Here is an 18910-nt window from a genome sequence, read left to right on the forward strand (position 1 = left end):
CTCCTCTATAAAAGTTGTGCTTGCGCCAAATTGTCTCGATGTGTGCGCGCTGTATTTGAAGAATACATCAGGAAAAGAATATCGTGCGTATTTCAAGACACATATATCAGTTAATCGCTGCGGTTTACAATTAATAATGCAAGAGGTGTGTATATATAAATAAGAAAATCGAGATACGCAATTTTTTGCGAATCTTGTATGTGAGTCTAATTAAGGCATAACGATACGTATATATTATTGTAACATAAATTGTATATGAAAAATTGATAATTGAATTACACGCGTGCAGGCAACGTGTGTGTGTGTGTATATCGTGTAGGAGTGAAAAAAAGTTCTGCCGGTTCTGTCTAACGATCGACGGGAAAAAAAGCAGACACGTACGGTGCGTCGCGTCGCGTCGCGTCGCGTCGATCGCACCACTTTGGCGTCAGGAGGCTCAGGCGCCATCGTCCCCTTCCGCGCGCCGCAATTCTCACCGACTTTCCGCTGACAAATCGCACCCACACACTATATTCCGCGCTCGTTCGCGCTATACTTGCGCGGCACGGCCATGTGCCTGTGTGTGTGTGTGTGTGTGTGTACCGCGCTCGGATACATCGTTAATGCAGTAAGTAGCGTGCCACGTACGCTGTTCGACTTGGAAGAATCATTGAATTTCGATGCCAACCCGAGGTCTCTCGACACGTTATATGAAATATAGTACACGTGTGACTAATATTTCCGCTCCTGAAAGTTTTCGAAGTCCATTCGGTTCCAAAGGCGAGCGCCCGGAATACTCTGCGAATTCTGTGAACGGTAGGACCTTAAGGTCCAGCTTTACAATTTTCACGGTTATTAGCTCATTTCTCATTTTTTTTTTTTTCTAATTTTATAGAATTAATGCCTCTGTTTCCACCAATGCAGATTAACTTTAATCTCGGTTCAACTTACTGTTAATCTTTTAATTCTAATAATTTTTAGAATTAGAAAAAGATGAAAAGCGAATTGAACCGAGATTAAAATTAATCTGCCATTGGTGGAAATGGGCATAAAAGGATCGAGACAAAAGTTAAACCCCGGTTAAGAGTGAATTATGAAACTGGGCGCTCGAGACGTTCTTTTGCGTTTTCGGCACGCAGCGTAAACAGCTGTCTGGAAAGTTGCAGTCTCGTTCTCGAGAGTCTAGAGAAATAATTGGCCGAGTGCGGCTGCTGCATCTCCGTGTGTAAACCATGTAAGTCGGAGTAATATAACGAGCGTGGCTTTTCTCTAAAACCCATTTGAAGCGAGCACTCTCGGATCGTTCGGGTGCCGGCGGGTGCAGCCGGGTGCGCGCCGAGCGTGGCTCCGTGGTGGCCGGTCACCGCGCCGACGCGGCGCGACGCGACGTCGGGTCGGGCCGAGCGCCGGGACTGTTGCGAGGTCTGCTCTGCGAGCAATCAGTAGAGGTGAGTCAGTCGGCCGCTGGATATCGTCCGAGTAGCTTGTCGCGCGTCGACGCTCCGTTTCCGTGCGCCTCTCACACACCGGCCGCTTCTTCCGCCGAACTCCGTTTCCGTGCTCCTCTGTGATGCGCGATTATCGCGGTAATCGGATCCGTCGTTCGTAAACACAGTCAACGATGATCATTTCGACGCTCTAAAATCCCGGGGGGAAAACACATGCCCGATTTTTCGAAATCCACCGTCCTGACGACGAACACGCCGCCGGGTCACAGCAACGATCCGCGCTTCAGAGACTCTCCACGTGGCCGACTGACTGACTCGTGATCGCCGTGATCGGCATTCAATTTAATACCGAATTGATCGCGTTCGGGATGCTACAACGCGACGTGCTGACTATTATCGCGATGGTGACGACAAGTCTCGTCGTCGTTGTCACCAGCGGTGCGCCCACGAATTCAGACGCAGAGGATTACGAGATGCTCGCCGACAAAGACGCGCAATCTACCGACAAAGGTAAACATTCTAAAGCCGGAAAATCTGGCTACGCCGTTAAAAATTGAGATTTGGCCAATTGGAATAATAGAAGCTAAAAGTCCTTCATTCTCTCATTGGTCAAATTTCAATCTTCAATCCCAATCTTCAATGCGTATAGTTTGATTCTAAATGAATGCTGTACTTTTAAAATCTATGTACGTACAAACGCAAGTTATGTATAACTTATTTACTCCTCATTGTGCGATTTTTTCACCATTCTAAATAAATTGCGTGCCGCTTTTTCGTCTCGTACGCGTAACTTATTTTCTAGAGTAGAGATCTAAAAACAAATTAAATCAACACGGTAAAGAAGAAACGTTACAAAGCGAGAGACAGAGGTAGGGAGAGAGATATTTTGACACGATGAATTCTTCAACGATTACTCGGTCTGTCACTTTCGAGGGAGATGCGTCGGTCTCCTTTCTCATTATTTAATACGGATAAATAATAGCGTTTTAATACATCCATTACGTTGCTAGGATAAAAGCGCCATGTACTTGCGTGCGAATGATCGCAGGAAACACGGCGCGTGCACGTGCTCGGCATGCTTGTTTTACTAATTCTCGTGAATTTAGTAAGAAAGAACAGTGGCGCTGTCGCAATAATTCATTCAATTATTCACATCTGCGATATAATCTCGTGATAAAGGTTTTAAACCAAGAGTATAACGGAACCTTTCGCAATTCGACAGCTCACGATCGATCGCGCGAAATATTAATTGAGCTTCGTAATTGCGCGACGAACAAATTTGTTTTAAGATAAAAAGAAAAACCCGTTAAAAGATGCGCGCGCATATAAATATTCATAAGGACACATCTGCGCGTAATTATATTGTTTCATTGACTCTCGTCGAAGCCGTTTCTTCGTAAATTCGACGGAACGCGAGGTTTCAAAAAGTCGAATCGCTCGCGTAAGCGCGATGTATGCCGCCCAAAAATACCCAAAGGCGCCAAAGGATTTGTCGAGAAACAATTTAGTTGCAAACAAACAAAGGCTATTACGCGACAGCGTAAACTATCTCGAAAGGGGTCGGTCGTTCGTGGAATGCCCGACGCGAGAGAGCAATATAAAATCGTTTACTCGAATCGAGAGCGCGAGCGAGCGAGGAGCGCGGGGCGAACGTTCGACGCGGCGCTACGTTCAAATGATTCATCGATCGTTAGATTTACATCCGCGCGAGAAAGGCGCCCTGCTATGTAACATCGGGCTCCTCTTCTACTCCCTCCCGCGTGTCTTCTGCATTTTTTTTTTACAAAGAACCGCATTTAATGTAATAATTGTCAACGCGCGCGCATATGCGTACGTTTTCTTTGGGTGTAATTGAGCGATCGTATGGGTAATTTAATAACGCGTGATTAACGTCATTTTCCACATAATTTATTTACGTGCGACTTCGTCCTCTCTCTCTCTCTCTCTCTCTCTCTCTCTCTCTCTCTCTCGCGAATATTCACGCGCGAGTGCGCACCTGTGTGGAAGAAACGAGGCACGGGATGCGAGCTAATGATTGAAAAATTTTCGTCGTTCGCACGATAGTGAGACTAGAAAGACGATAAAACTCATGACGGGCGCCAGCTAGGCGCGCGGATAGTGGAGTACGTAGCTCGTTATACCTATATGCATGATAAATACCGACACGCTTGTTGCACGCGTAGCGTGCACGTTGTTGCATCACGTCCGCGTGTCGTATTCTTAGTTTCTTTCTGGATAATCCTAAAGTCCTGTACGAGAGAACTTGAACCTGGCTCACGGACGCGATCGTTTTATTTTTTCTGAGATTTAACATCGAAATTTCACCGACCCCGTTTAGTAAAGAAAATCTTTTCTCAAGAAAAAAGGAATGCGTTCCGTTTAATTATAATATAAACTCACAATTAGACGATCGTCGATTCTACGTAACTATATTTCATTTGCCGGTTATAGTTATAGCTTTTTGATCGCATCTTCGATCAAAACTGCAATTCTCGATACCGCGAGATCGGTAATCCAAATCGACGAATCGTTCGTTCAATTATCCGCATATAACGACAGTATAACGGCATTATCTTATAAAGTGTCAATTTTGTGGCTTAACTATAACTATAATATATACCTAAGTCAAATTGTGATCGAGCCTTGTAGATTCCGTAATGCACGCAAGAGACCGATCCATTTTCGAATAAGATGTAATACCCAACGATCGTTTCATCTTTGTTTAACGTTGGCAAACAACGAGGATGTAAATGGCTGAATCTCCCGCTGGAGAACATCCTGATTGTGAGCCACGGTCGCTCGAAAAAAATCGCAAAAGATTGAAAAATAACGCACACACACACATTCTCTGTTATCTTCTTTTTTTTTTTTTAATTCATTAAACAAAGTCGTGAGCTCGGAGATAATAATGATGAATGTCTCGAAATTCCGACAACAGGCGATATCTGTCTCTTATTTTCCGTCACAGATTTCAGACCGCGGGAGCGAAATGGTAGTTTCACGATATCGAGAGAAAGAGAGTCCTACTAATTATACGTTCTGCATTAATTATACCGATTGCAATTCAAATCGAAGTATATATAGATATATACTGTAATTGCACGTTACGTTGAGAAAGATAAACGCGCAAAGGGGGACCCGAGTTCGTCGATGACATTGTATCTTTTGTAGACGATTGGTCGAAAATTTCGTTCAAATCGTATATATACAGTTTCGATCTGCACCGTTACTCATCATTACGTCGTCGCCGTCGCCGGCTCGCCGCCGCTGCCGTTGTCTTTCGAGTGGCGAGTGGCGCGACACGACGAAAAATGCGAGCTCATCGACGCCAACGACGAAAGCGGAGCGTTGTGCACGCATACGCCTGGCTGATCACTCACACGCACACCCGCCCGCACATACTCTCCTCGTAAGTATCCGTGTGTGGCGCGCTGCTGCGGTGCGGAGACTACAGCTGGCGCACGCACGCACGCACGCACGCACGCACGCACGCACGCACACAGCCTCGGCTCGGTGGCGCCTGTCGGCCACACGGATGTGCATGCGTGCGTGACGAGTTTGTACCTCTTTGGCTATGTACGTCCCATACATAAATACTTGGCGTATAGTCGCGTGTTCGCATATGCGGTGTCCCACGAAGCGATCGCTATATGCCCGGATTCGTTAACGACGCGGTTTACCCTGCCTTCGCGGAATTCGCTCAAGGATGCGAGAAGAGATCTCCGGCGCGTTGCTTTTTTAAACTCTGTTTAATTTCTCGTTAATATATCGATATACGAGTCGACGATCTTTCCCGCGCCTAAATTATACGGCGCTATGTGTGTGTGTGTGTGTGTTAAAAAGTGTGACGCGCGTTATGCGTGCGTGAAACGCAGGTTTTACGAGTTTCTGCACGCTGCCCGGCTGCCGCGATACTTTTGCGATCTCAAACGCTTCTTTATCGCGTCTACATTTTGCAAATAGCGTGGCGTTACAGAAGTGACGTTATCGCTGCCCCGTAAAGTAACGTCCCAAACGCCATCACATGCACGCACAACGCGTGTGAAAAATGTATATATAACGCGACGGGCGATAGTTGACGTATACTTGTCTTATATGTATATTCCGATCTTTTTACCATGACGTATATGACATGTGCAAAATGCACTGCAGGCCGAACAAGCAACTTGCTCTTTTCGCAAAACGAAACACGCGCACATCTATCTTCAGGCAGAGAGAGAGAGACCGGTTTGCGCGCATGTTTTGTATATACGTATATTACAGCCGAGCCGATCGACGTTGGAATTGTACATTCCTACCATTAATTAAATGGCCTACTGTTAATTAAGACGGTGGAATTATATGACGGACGTAAAAGCGTATGCTGACTGACTAAAAGTCACCGCGTGAAGTAATACAGGCGCTTTCGCCTCGCCATTGCGAACCGCATCCAGATTGAGCAAAAACAACTCGACGCGTAAACTGTACATAAAGTTAACGACTCGTTCGATGGCCGCTGATGCAAGTTTTCCGTGTGGAGTGTTTCTTATTCGACATCAAGAGACACGACGATGCGTCAATGCTATCGTTCATTGAAAATTTCCTTCTACCATCGAAAAGATTTTCGGAGATTTAACGCTATTTATGTACTCTTCGTTCTACATAAAGTAGGGTCGATGTAGGGACAATTATATTTATCGTTACAAAGGAATATTTTAATATTCTTCTTCAACGGAATTACTTTATAAATCTATAAAATAAAATAATCTTAGACATCGGTTTTGTGTGAAATATTATAGCATCGTGCATTGTAACATCAAGATTTATTCAAAATAAGAATATATTAATTTAAATTTATATGTATTTTTTATACTCTTGTCTCAAAAGAAGAAGTTGATCTCATTTAATTGGAGAGATGTATAAGAATCGGAATTATTGGATTTTTATCTCAATATTGTTTTATTATTTTTGTATTACATAAAGAGTTACGATGATAAAATTAAGTACATCGAGAATATTTTTTATCTCGTTGTTTCAGGATCTTTTCTGAAAGAGAGAAAGTATATATAGTTTCGATGATCGTTTAAAGATAACAAAAATTTATACATTTGATCGCTTCGCCGCGGCTTTGTCTTTGTAAAGCGAATACGACAGATCTTTCGACATGCTAATTCATGCGATCTCGTTCATTCTTGCAACAGTATTGTTTCAAATCAATTGGATTCATAGAGCCTTACGGACTATTCGACTAATTCGACTAATTGCTACATGCATGCGGTTGCGACGAAAGAACTCGATCTCATAAATTAATTTGACAAACTTAGGATTGTCTGAGAATTATATTCTTGTTTCTCACTTACTCTTTGCACGAGGATTTGGCAAAAATGTAGTAAAGAGCACGAACTTGTCTATTATCAGATACATGTTTGTATGTGTAGCATCGCGCAAGTACATAACTTATCCCAATTTAACATTCATGGCAACGCTCTGCGGTCTTTCGCTTTTATTATGTAAAAATTATACACGCGCACTTCCCGCGGCGTGGCGCCGCATACGATCACGTATACGATCATGTAAACGATCACGCGTTACCTATACGCGCGATCGCGCTATTAATAAAACTCCTCAGAAAACGTGTATTCCGTTTCATTAAACTCGGAATTTCACGGGACGACGCCGTATATCTACGCGCAGCGCAGCTATCTTCAATTGTCGATCGAACAAAATTTAATTCGTCGTAAAGAGGATGGTCGAATTGATGTCGTGTCTCGACCTCGGCCGTCTGCGGCTCTCATAGTCTCTTCTTCGTCCGGCGTTTGGCGCCCGAAGCGCATTCCGCGATAGAAAACTTGTCAAAAATGCGCGACGGGACGCCGTCAGAATCGCGCGCATCATAACTACACCCGAGTTTGCTTTTCATTGCTATCAATCACCGCGCGCGCGCGCATATCCGTGGCATTCGGAATAGACGCGCGCGTTATGTTAATAGCGCGGTTCGTATGCGGCGCAGCGCGACGCCGCGGCGCGACGCGTCGCGCGCGCAGGCACGCCGTACGGCATGCGCATGCAGCTCAAGAATCGAGATGCGTCGAATCGAAATTCGCTTGGCGATTAACTCGACGCTCGGGGGCGATCAACGAACTCGCGACGCGCGATGAGACTGCGACGAGAGATTACTTATATATCCCGCGATCGGCGCAGGACGTCCAAATTGACGGGAATGACGATCATCGTTTGATCCCGTCGGCGCGGGTTATTCTCAATCGTAACGCAACTTTCCCAGAAAATCTCAAGATTTCGGCGAGCCTTGTGTGACTTGGGGAATGCAAATAGACCTCTTTATTTCGCGCCGTTCGCAAATAGAAAATTCGCGAAAATTTATCGTTACGTCGACGAGCTCAAATAAGGCCAGTATTTGCGCTTTCATTGTATAGATATATATATATATTCATTTGCATTTTCACGGAATTCACACATTATTTGCCATCACTCGTGTCGAACGAGATATCTTTTTTCTCGTATACATGTGCGTGTACCGTATACATCGAATCACGTGCTACCGCGAGAGTGGCGATATAGCTAGCCAATAACGGCGCGACCGTTCTGGATCAATTAACGCGATTCCGAGCTTCCCTCTTCGCAGCACTTTTTGCGCACCGATGACGTGTTTGCATCGCTCGAGGCGAGCGAAAGTAATCGCGCGCGCGGGTTCCTCTTCGGAGAAACGATAACGAACCACGGTAGTCCATCCCGGAATATTTTGTAGGAATGTTGAAGATTAATTATACTCGGCGTAAATATATATACGTGTTAATTTAATAAAAGACCCTGCCTCCCCGTGCGTTCAGCATATTCGCGGGCAACGCGACGCGCGTCTCTCACGCGTTCTTCTCGTATACGAATATTTCGTATCGATGCAATACGTTCCATACCTATAAATAAATGCATCGCGCGATATCTAGGAATCGATGTCAACGGTTCCAAGAAAACGCGCGTTTACGAGCTGCATGCACAGTTCAACCTGCAATTTATTCATATACATATACTAACTTTCTGCTTTTGCCGCGCTAATGACGAAATAATGGAGGACTTCAAAGAGACTCGTTAACGAGATCTCATCGACACTTTCTTGCTTGGCGCGCAATTTGTGAAATTACAAGGAAATTATGTCGCGTGGCGCGAAAGATGATCTGCGGGTACATGTAACGTTTGCACGTGTAACGTAAAATACAAACGATGCGCGTTATACGTAGCGGGGAAGATAGCTCTCTGGTTTCATTGATAGCGTTCGATGGAGCGTGACCGAATCGGGAACGTGATACTGTTTGGTGTCCGTTTGCGTGCACTTCCGAAGCTCGGGGCACGCGCGGCTCCTCGCATACCACCTATACCTATACCATATCTACCTACCTACCTACCTACCTGCTGTCGCCGAGACCGCCCGCACGCGGACGAGACACGAGACGAGACGAGACGAGACGAGGCAACTTTGCCAACTTTTACAATGCCATTACCGACGTAGGCTTTTATATTCGTATATAGCTTTTGTCATTACCACTCCTACACGCCCGAGGAGGAGTCTAGACGATATATATACTTCCTAGAGCTCCTATAGAAAGAACTATAAGAACTGTATCTATAGTATAGAGTTCCTATAGTAAGGTTCTATTATAGGAACCCCAATACTTGAGAGAATGTATAACCGCGATATATTATAGGTACTCTGCTCCGAAGTCGGCGATTGTTCTCTCTGCTGCAATGTTGTCGCTCCTTTCCCCAGTTTACAATAAGACGGGGGACCGACTGACAACCTGTCTCGGTTGACTCGCACTTCCTTTTCACATTGCGGGCTTACGCGCGTTTGTTCTCGCGATAAATCATTGAACGCTCCGGTGACTCTCCGGGGTTAGGGTTACCGCTTTGTCTGATCGTTTACCAACGTTTCGCTTCGCGAAACAAACCGTTAAAAGGAAGATCATTAAAACTGTCTGTACCCCGCTTGTCGTTTTCAGTGTCGGGATAAAAAGAATTATGAGAGAACGGAAACGTCGCTTGGCGTGCATCAGCTGACCATTCGTTTCACGCCACTTATAGACCCAATGGTTTTGGCATCGCCAGCTGGTCTTGACAAGCGAGTCGGGTGTCATTGATTCTCACGCTAATTGTACACGCAAATGTACGGGAACAAAGATTCAAAGGGACGTTATTCCGTTAAAAGAGGCAGGACATTTTATAGCTCGTATACGTTTTTGTCGACGCGCTGCTTCCGCGCGTCGCACGCGATGACAATTATAGACGAAGAAAACGAGAAAAATTTGTAATATTATCTCATCACGATAAGACGTTGACCATGAAATACGATTGATTGATGTGACGGGAGAATAATTGTCAATCTACTACTCTTTACGCGTATCACTGATGATTTTTTTTTCACTCAGGTCACTTGCTTCCGCGGTAATCGATGAACTCGGTAGATGATAAAGGTATTTCGTGGACGCGAATCCATCGTCCTGATATGGAATCGAGATATGGAAACTATCGTCGACATTCGTCGAGTCGCGACGCGACGCGAGTTGAGATTTAAGGTTTAATTAACTGGAATCTGGAGCTATATAATGACGGACGGTTTCGGCGAGCGATAATCAAAGATGGTTCGCAGGTTGCCTCCGCAAAAAACATGAAAATTATCATAAAGGGCCCCGCGGGTTTCTCGGAGAAGCAACGCGTGTAATTTGGAGCAATTTGGCAATTGCATATAATTGATGAGGATGCCTTTTACTTGCCGATAGGGCCGCTCTCGCGTCGCGTCCGCATATCCGAGTTAAGTAGGGCTAATCACCGGGTTGCCGAGACTCGGGGGAGCATCAAGAGCCTGTCTTCTAGCGCCGAAACGCCCGGGATCGTGTATATACTTGCGCCGAGACCGTATATTCGGGACCTTAGATACACGTACCTGGCTCCCCCCCCCTCCCCTGTCCAACGGAATGGCAGGGCCCCCGGAGTGAGGCCCTCCGCCTACTTCCCAGAACAAGGACCCCGGCACTCCATTGTTCTTGCTAATTGCCACCCCACCGCTCGACGGCGTTCACCCGCTTCCCGAATCGTCTCGAGTCCGCAGCTCCCTTCCTCATAATGATTGAATAGAGCCCGGCTCGATAGTTACAAGTCCCAACGCAAATACCACCTTCGATACTGTACCTTTGTGAAACGAAAATTAGCCGAGCGGGCAGGATCGTGTCCCACGCCCCTCGTCCCTTGCCCTGAAGGAAGATTCGTTCATCGCATAGCGAAACTATTTTTAAGTCGTTTCTCTTTCAAACGGACGCATTTAGGCGATTACTCTCGAAATAATCTTCGTGCAGGTATTTGTTTATATATGTATATGTGTTATTTGTGGTAGACGACAAAAGCATTCCTTTTACGTGGGATTATGCGAGTCTTTTAGCTCTAAGCTGACGATATACTTGTTTCATCTTGCTTCAGGTATAATGATGAAAGAAACTCGGTCACAGGCCTTTTTAGGGTCGTCGACCAAGGGACTCGGTTCCTTCCAAATATAATTCGGCGTTGCGAAAAATTCATATATCCTGAGATTTTTCCAAAACCTCGATGAAATTATCGAGTGAATCATACGATATTCTAGGGAGCGAGTGCCATCGAGATTCGAAGGCGCGCGTCACTCTCGACGAGAGTTTCTCACGAATCGCTGGGCGAGCTTCTTCTCGCAGACGAACAGACCGGTCCTCTTCGGCCTCTTCATCATCAGTGCTCTTTCGACTTTCAGCCACTCCTTTCGTCTTTCGCAAACCTTTCCACGATGATGAACTGGCCGCCCCTTTTTCTTTTCGCATAACTCCGCGAGTTTGTACCCAGCTCTTCCGCTCGTAACTATCGAACAGGTGTCTCGCTGCCGTATATACTATTTTATCAGAATCATTCGATCTCTATTTATTCTTCGATAATCGCAGCTTTAATATTTCTACTGATTTATTTCATTTGTTGAGTCTTTATAATAATATATATGTTTACACACATACTGCTTACGATTCGATTCATTGCGAATACACGAATGTCTACGATAATCCGTCTTTTTAGTCGTGATGAAATAACTTGAAAATACGCTACAGCATTTAACTCGGCAATTCTTTCGTTATTCTTGCGAAACAAAGACGCGATTTGTTCGCGCTCTCACGCTAATTACCGTTACGCGGACCGCGCTCGGTAGCGCTAATTAGAAAAGCGCGTTTGCTAATGCATTTGGTTCAATAGAGAGAATTTGCAGTGTTCTTATGCAAGGTAACGTTGCGCAATGTTCTGTTACTTAGGTATATTTGAAGAGGCTCGTTAGCTTGATCGTTGCGCGGCATAGCGGACACTGGTCGGCGCTACCCGACACTGATATACGCTTCATGATATATGTACATCCTATACATGTCGCGTACATATTGGGTCATCACTCTCCTAATTGTACTATATACATGTATATATACAAACGACGCTCGTTTCAAAAATCAAGCCTGTAGTTGTGTTTCTTCTCGTGTGAAAGAGTCCTCTCGGAGTCTCACTCTCGAATATCGCGATTTTTATGATTTTATCTTTCGAACGATCTCTATCTTTCGTTAGATTTCAACACGATATAGTATTATCGAGTACTCGTCGATATTTTTCGAGAGATGGTCATATCATCTCGCCATCTCACAGCAATTATACTCACGAGTAATTATATGAGAGACAATTAATGGGGAAAAATGTATTTCTGGAATAAAGCCAATTTCTTTTTGTTAATCAAGTAGCGCTAAAATCAGCGTGTATAATGTACTTCATTCGTCGAAATTAAATTGGAACGTCGTAACTGCGATCGAAAAAAATTGATGAAATGTCCGATATTCATAATCGTCGGTCTCGCCGGTAGAATCCAATACGGAATATACACTCTAATATCGAAGGAACGAAAAAAGAAATGCAGGGCCGAAGGGAAAGAGGATAAGTCGGCCGCGATATGCCGGGCTGGACCGGGCCGGGGAATAATTAATATACCGTAGACGCATAACGAACGACTCCGCGATGCAGTCTGTTTGTTTTCGGATGGCTCTTCGCCTCTTCCCCGGCCTCAGGGGCTTGTCGGTCGTATCTCTCTTCAGTCGGGCTTCTCGACCTCCCGCTGCTTCCCTCCCTTTTTCCTTTTTATTTTAAACGCGCATATGGGACTGTGTGCCCTTCGACGGTCTCTTTGAATTTTTCTTTTGGGAGGCTACCGTTCTTTATTTCGATTCAATCGCACGTTTTAACAAATACATTTGTATTTCAAGTATTCGATATACCTAAATATACAAACACATATATCATGTAGAAAGAATTTTACCAAAGTGATTGAGTTTAACAACGAAAATTCGACATTTTTCTCAACTTTAAAATGTGAAATCGAAAGAGAAATATTCCGTACCGTTGTTTTTTATTTTGATAAAACTTGATAAAAACGAACGAAGCGAACAAGAAATCTTAATTACTAGATATAGAAATAGTTTCGACTACTCGACGTACAGAAATTTAACATCCTTACTTGACTTTTCAGACCATGAGTAATTTCCCAATTTGCGACATGCGTGCCTAATCGTTACAATGGATGAAATTGTCAAGGGGCTCTACTATTCTTTCTCTCTTTGTGATATTTGATCAACAGAATGCGTCGAGAAATAGAGAGAAAGAGAGAAAGAGAGAGAAAAGAGATACACGCGCGCCCAACGGAGCAGCGCCGCATGCATCTCCCTCCCTCTATATATCCTCTCCACTTTAATCTTTCTTTTGTGACTCGGCTGTTTTAGCGTTTTTTAGTCCTCGATGAGCTGGACCCCGACCGCGAACGGAGAGAAAGAGAGAGAGAGAGAGAGAGAGAGAGGCCGGCAGTTCGCAAGGCTCGCTCGCAAAGAAGGAGCGGGCGAAAGAGAAACGGAGACAGACAGGGCATCGCTGCGGGCTTATTAGCAAGAAACCGGTGGAGAAAGACGAGGTCGCAAGGGGAGCTCGACAAGATCGGGGGTTGGGGCAAGCCACGGGCAAACGAAGCCGAGCATGCTCGTGGATAAAGATGGCTTCGCAATATCGTAATAAACGTGCCTCGTCTCTCTCTCTCTTTTCCCCTCCCGCCCATCCCCCCCTCCCTCCCCGCAACACTCCTCTCTTTTTCTCTTCGTTTATTTCGTATGGTCCTCATTAACGCACAGTCGCGTCGGAATCGTCGGGGAGGCCACCCTTGTTACGCATATTTATGCCGCGTTCCGATGCAAAATTCTCTCTCGATATATTCTTGTCTTTAACGCAATTAACAAAATTAATTGCGACGTATCCTCAAAGATTCAAAATTCGACTGTTTAATTTTAAAACCATTTACGATTATATAGGATCGATGTTTTTGGTTGCAGATTCCTCCAATGCAGGAGAAGTAAGATGCTATTGCAATCAACCAGAATGCGTACCTCAGGGATACATGTGCCGCGGTAGGGGTTGCTTTACAAAATTACCATCGAACGCAAACCCGTCACTTCCAAGAGCGGAGCATACTGCTCACAGCGGTTGCCTCGATGAAAATTTGAAAAATCGTCAGTGCCCCACAGGATTTCTCTGCTGCGATCAAGATCTCTGCAATCATGTGGACATCCCCGCGATGAGAAATAGACTCAACAAGACTCTACGAGGTTCGACGAACGTGCCTTTTCTTTCTTTTTTATTTCGCATCCTGTTACATTTTCCACTTGTTACTATCGTAATATGTATACATACATCTGATGTTTATCGGTGGTTAGGTATTTATAGAATGCTCCTTCACACAATTTTTCACAAAACCGAATTAAATTTCTCTTTTTACACAAATATCTCTTTTTTTCATAAAAATCTCTTTCGAAAAATTTATTTTTTCGAAAAATTTATACTTTCGAAAAATCTATTCGTGTTCATTAAACGTCGATTAATTTAATTTATTACTTATTGATAATATCATTGTAGTATTGATCGATGATCAACGACCGTACTTGGCTCCATTACATCCAAACAGTCGCGGAAATCAGGCGATTGACGGATGGTTCCCGACCGCGACGATCATCGTGGCTATCTGTGGATTCCTCGTTCTGCTAATGATCGCCAGCCTAGCAGTCAGATGGCTCCAGCCTATGCCGGCGCAAAACGTGAATAAATTCGTGCCTCATCGAACATCTAATAACGGGCCACCCTTACTTGGATCACCAAAAGTGCCTCTGGTTTAAGAAATTTCATGACAAAGTTTCCTAATAAGAGGGGTGTTCGAAGTAATAGTTTAATTAATATAGCTGTGGCTGTGCTAGTTTTGATATATGACTCGCAAAACCGAAGTTGTACCATACACATACAATTGCATAGCGAAATATATATCGAGTATGTTAACTGCGAATGATTAAGTACATAGACCGGATAAAATTTCTTATTCGAATTTAACTTCGTCTCAACTTCGTTGATTTCTTACAATATGCACACGTGAAATATAGCTTGTACGCAAGTTTGCGAGATTCTACAGAGTCATATACCAAATCCAGCCATAAACGGCTGTTTAGAAAGCTAGCGGGCCGTCGAAGGCTCCACTTGGCTGTGAATTCTACGAAGAAAGCAACTACTGTAAATTATATCTCATAATGATAATGTATTACTCGTTGCATTTCCTCGAACCGTCGACACGACACGCATGTCGATATCGCGAGATCAAAGAGTGAGAATGGGATCAAGATTTTTCGATCCTTTAAACATGACGTTACGATGACACAAAGTACATGATACGTTTTTGTGTCACTTTAGGATTGTAAATATAGAATATGTATTTTTTATCATCTTGAAAGATACATTAAATTTAATGATATTATCGAGTACAATGATGTGAAAACGTCTTTTAACGTTACAACCATTGAACTCTTTGTTCCCTAAAAATATTAGTACGTAATTTTAATTCACGAATAATATACGCCAATAAAAAGTGAAGAAAGATTATATATTTCGTAATAATCTATAAGAAAATTCAATAGAAAGTAAATTTGTGTAACCGAATCATAAAATTTTTCATTCAAGCCATTGCGACTTATTCAGTCACAGCCAATTTGTAAATTGTTTTTTCCTTTACATAATATTTAAGTGTATTTCATATAAACACTGTATTGTGATAGTACGATATAATAATGACTAAATATATAAATACGTACAGGCCTACCTAAACTTTATTTTATACATGTTACTTGTAAGGAATGAAAAAAAGTAAAGAGTATATTTTAAGTGTCTTTTCATTGTATCTTGTCTGTATTTATTTGTTGCTTTTCATCGATAATATACACATACCACATTGGTATCCGGTATATAGGAAGGATACGTCATTACTCTATAAAATTAGTTTTCATATGATTTACTCAGCTCAAAAAAACGATTTCGTGCTGCAGTGAAATTTGAATCATAAAACGCGCGTATAATATAAATGTTTTGGCATCACAGTTTAAAAACCATTCAATTCCATTATACATACATACACACATACATACATACATACATATATACATACATACATATGTGTGTGTATGTGTATATGTATAGGATTATACCATTCACAATAAGTTCACTTCTTTAAGATGCAATTTCTCATTCGTACCATACTTCGTTACTTCGTTACATGAGCCCCTGCTCGTTCGTCCTTTTTACTTTGTTTCAAAAGAAAGCGCCTTTATAAAAATACTGTTCAAGGTATTATATTGTATATTCTATTCCATATTTGTTTTCTAATCCTCGGTCCGAAAAAAATTTTCCTTTTCTTTAAGAAAAACGGTGCTTATTTTTTCAATTGAATGTCGAGCATTACATATCATCTATGTATGTACACTTAATGTAGGAATATTGAGATTTAGCTTAGTGATGTTCCTTTTTTGTTCAGTCATAACCCACACAATGGGTCTTTGCAATTAATATAACAATAATGTGAGTTTAAGAAAGTATCTCTCCAAACGATTTGACATAGGCCTCATGAAGTTTGTTGATAAAATCCGGATCGCTTTTCAACAAATAATTGAATGCTTGTAAAAGTTGATTCCTCGTTAGTGGCTCTAACGGTCGGTTTATAGATTCAGGTGGACTAGGAGCGGCAAACATAACAGGTGGTATTAATGCTGGTGCCGAACCTCTTCCTGACAATTTAGACGACGTCGGGATAATATCATCTGACGACTAAATTAGAATACAGAGAAAAAAAATAATGATTTTTGAATACATACATATACTTAATAAAAATAAAAAATAAAATTTTGTTTAATTTTCTTACCGTACTTACGGAAGCATGAGCGAATAATGACGCAAGTGGGTTGGCATTGTTGGAATTAATAATGTTCGAAACTTGATGATTTCTTACAGCAGAAGACGTTACGTTGGTTGGTGACTGTATCCTGAGGAATCCACTCGACACATTTGAATCATTAACGTTTTGAGTAACAGATAACGGCAAATCTTGAGAAATCGGCGCTGATGTAGATATTATCGACTCTTGTTGCAAAGTCGCTTTATTTCGTTTTTTAGACTTGTTCATGGATGGAATCGTTGTTGGTTGTGACTGATGAGATGGTTGTGGCGTCACAGATCTTTGTTGTTTCTCAATATGTTCTAAAGTATGCGCTGCCGGATGAGACATTAAACGCGCGAGTAAAGGTTTACTTTCGACTACAACTGTGCTTCCCGGAGTAGGTTGATCGCCTGCTTTGAAATGTCCAGTATTCACCTGGTCGACACAAGTAAATGATATAAGAGATAGAGAAATAATAATATACATCAAATACAGCAGCAAAGAGATAAAATACTAACCTTGGCTTTAGCAAAGAAATCCATTACACTTTGCGAAGTAACGTCAGGTCCTAACGGAGCAGTTAGAGGTCCAGAAATATTGTCGGTTATGGATGTAACTAATGGAGACTTTGATCCTATTATTGTGTTACCGCTATCGCCTTCACCACCTCCACCACTACCTCTGCTGGTGTTAAAATCCTCTTGTGCCTTGCTAAGCATGCTAAATATATCCACGTTGTTTATATTAGGGCCAGAGGTCTTTTTAGCTTTTAGTAGCGGTTTGTTAGTGGTTTTGCGATTTTCTTCACATTCTTTGAGAAGTTTATTCAACATGTTTGCGATGCGTACGCATTCTTCTTTTTCATAAAACCAAATACCATAAATGTTGCACCTAGAATTTCTATAGAGCAGAAACGGTTCCTGCAGTTGTAAATCTAAACCTGGAGCAACTGGTTCTACTAGATTGTTTGTATTCAATCTGTAACAAATGTGTACATATTTTTTAATAACATTTTTAGCATTATTAATATAAAATATAAGATAGAGGTGCAAAAGATACTGAACTTGGATAAAAATCATTTAAAAATTGTGGTATTCATAGTCAGTTCTTATACTCAAAACAAACTTAAGTTCCGGTATCACAAACTAATCAAAGGCCAGTATAATTGGTTCTTATTTTAAAATAGTGTTAAATAATGTCTTAAGATGCTAATACAGCTCTCTGATTGGTTTATGACATTTTAAGACTACTTAAGCCAACCTCAAGTATAAGAATCAACTACGAATAGCAACCAGAGGACCACATTAGCGTCTTAAGACAGTCTTGAAATAAGAACCGATGAATACCAGCCATAAATCTCTGGAGTAAACCACTGGCGATGCAAAATATAATAAACTGTTACACGTTATATTTTTTAGTTAATAAATGTAGGACATCTTGATATATACTACCTGTTCATTATGAGAATACTGTTGTATGGCTCGCCATTCCTCGAGTACAGAAACAGAGCACCTTCGATGTCGGTCTTTTCCCATTCATTTTCATCCGCTTTAAATGTATACAGAGCGACGTGGGTCGCAGTCTCCAAAATATCCTTGACGTAGGGGTCAACTCGTTTCAAAGCGGCCACGTTCATTCTTAGCTCGATCCGATCCGTCATGCTTACAATGTTGGTTACGACTATGATGATGATGTTAATGATGATGATTTAAATGTGCCGATACGTGAAATTCCACAATTACGAACAGCTTAGCGTTAGCGCAATGTTTTCTCTATTTTTTCTCCATCGGCTAATCAACAATGACACAAAGAGGGAAAAAGAGAGAAAGAGAGAGAGAGAGAGAGAGAGAAAGAGAGAGACGTATTTTCAAATAATCCAAGCAGCTGCTCTCACAATAAACGCCATACTAGTTTCTGCCGTTTCTGGACTGTCGTCATGAGATACTAGATAGCAGTCGCTTGCAGCATTTCGCAACAACACGATTAGTCCGGATTTTCAATAGGTGCTTTAAGCCTTAAGCCATAAGAAATGGACGAATCGTAGTCGATTATTCTCCTCGCATTCGTCTGGTAGCCAATGAACATGTTCATTAGGAGCTGTAAGCTTATTGGCTACCGCCGCGTCACATTTTGCCGCGCGGCAAGCGTTTCCGCGTCCAGGTGTGGAGCCATT

The 18910-nt window shown here is 42.6% G+C and overlaps 2 protein-coding genes across 3 annotated transcripts; one reads left to right on the forward strand and one right to left on the reverse strand.

The window, feature by feature from the left end:
• The first annotated feature begins 1447 nt into the window (after nucleotides 1–1447).
• On the forward strand, nucleotides 1448–15184 carry LOC108772843 (BMP and activin membrane-bound inhibitor homolog). Its single transcript, XM_018538480.1, has 3 exons — nucleotides 1448–1937; nucleotides 13826–14098; nucleotides 14406–15184. The coding sequence occupies exons 1-3, from the start codon at nucleotides 1796–1798 to the stop codon at nucleotides 14660–14662; spliced, it is 672 nt and encodes a 223-aa protein (XP_018393982.1). The 5' UTR covers nucleotides 1448–1795; the 3' UTR covers nucleotides 14663–15184.
• Nucleotides 15185–15965: 781 nt separating this feature from the next.
• DCP1 (decapping mRNA 1) lies at nucleotides 15966–18650 on the reverse strand. Of its 2 annotated transcripts, none has more exons than XM_018538375.1 (4): nucleotides 18189–18650; nucleotides 17256–17715; nucleotides 16732–17172; nucleotides 15966–16628 (listed from the first exon to the last, which is right to left on the reverse strand). In XM_018538375.1, the coding sequence occupies exons 1-4, from the start codon at nucleotides 18395–18397 to the stop codon at nucleotides 16389–16391; spliced, it is 1350 nt and encodes a 449-aa protein (XP_018393877.1). In that variant the 5' UTR covers nucleotides 18398–18650; the 3' UTR covers nucleotides 15966–16388. The 2 variants fall into 2 exon arrangements, with proteins under 2 accessions (XP_018393877.1, XP_018393876.1); XM_018538374.1 differs by having other exon boundaries at nucleotides 16723–17172.
• Between the last annotated feature and the right edge of the window lie 260 nt (nucleotides 18651–18910).

The sequence above is a fragment of the Cyphomyrmex costatus genome, unplaced genomic scaffold, assembly GCF_001594065.2.
Source record: "Cyphomyrmex costatus isolate MS0001 unplaced genomic scaffold, Ccosl1.0 scaffold193, whole genome shotgun sequence".
Taxonomy (NCBI): Eukaryota; Metazoa; Arthropoda; class Insecta; order Hymenoptera; family Formicidae; genus Cyphomyrmex; species Cyphomyrmex costatus.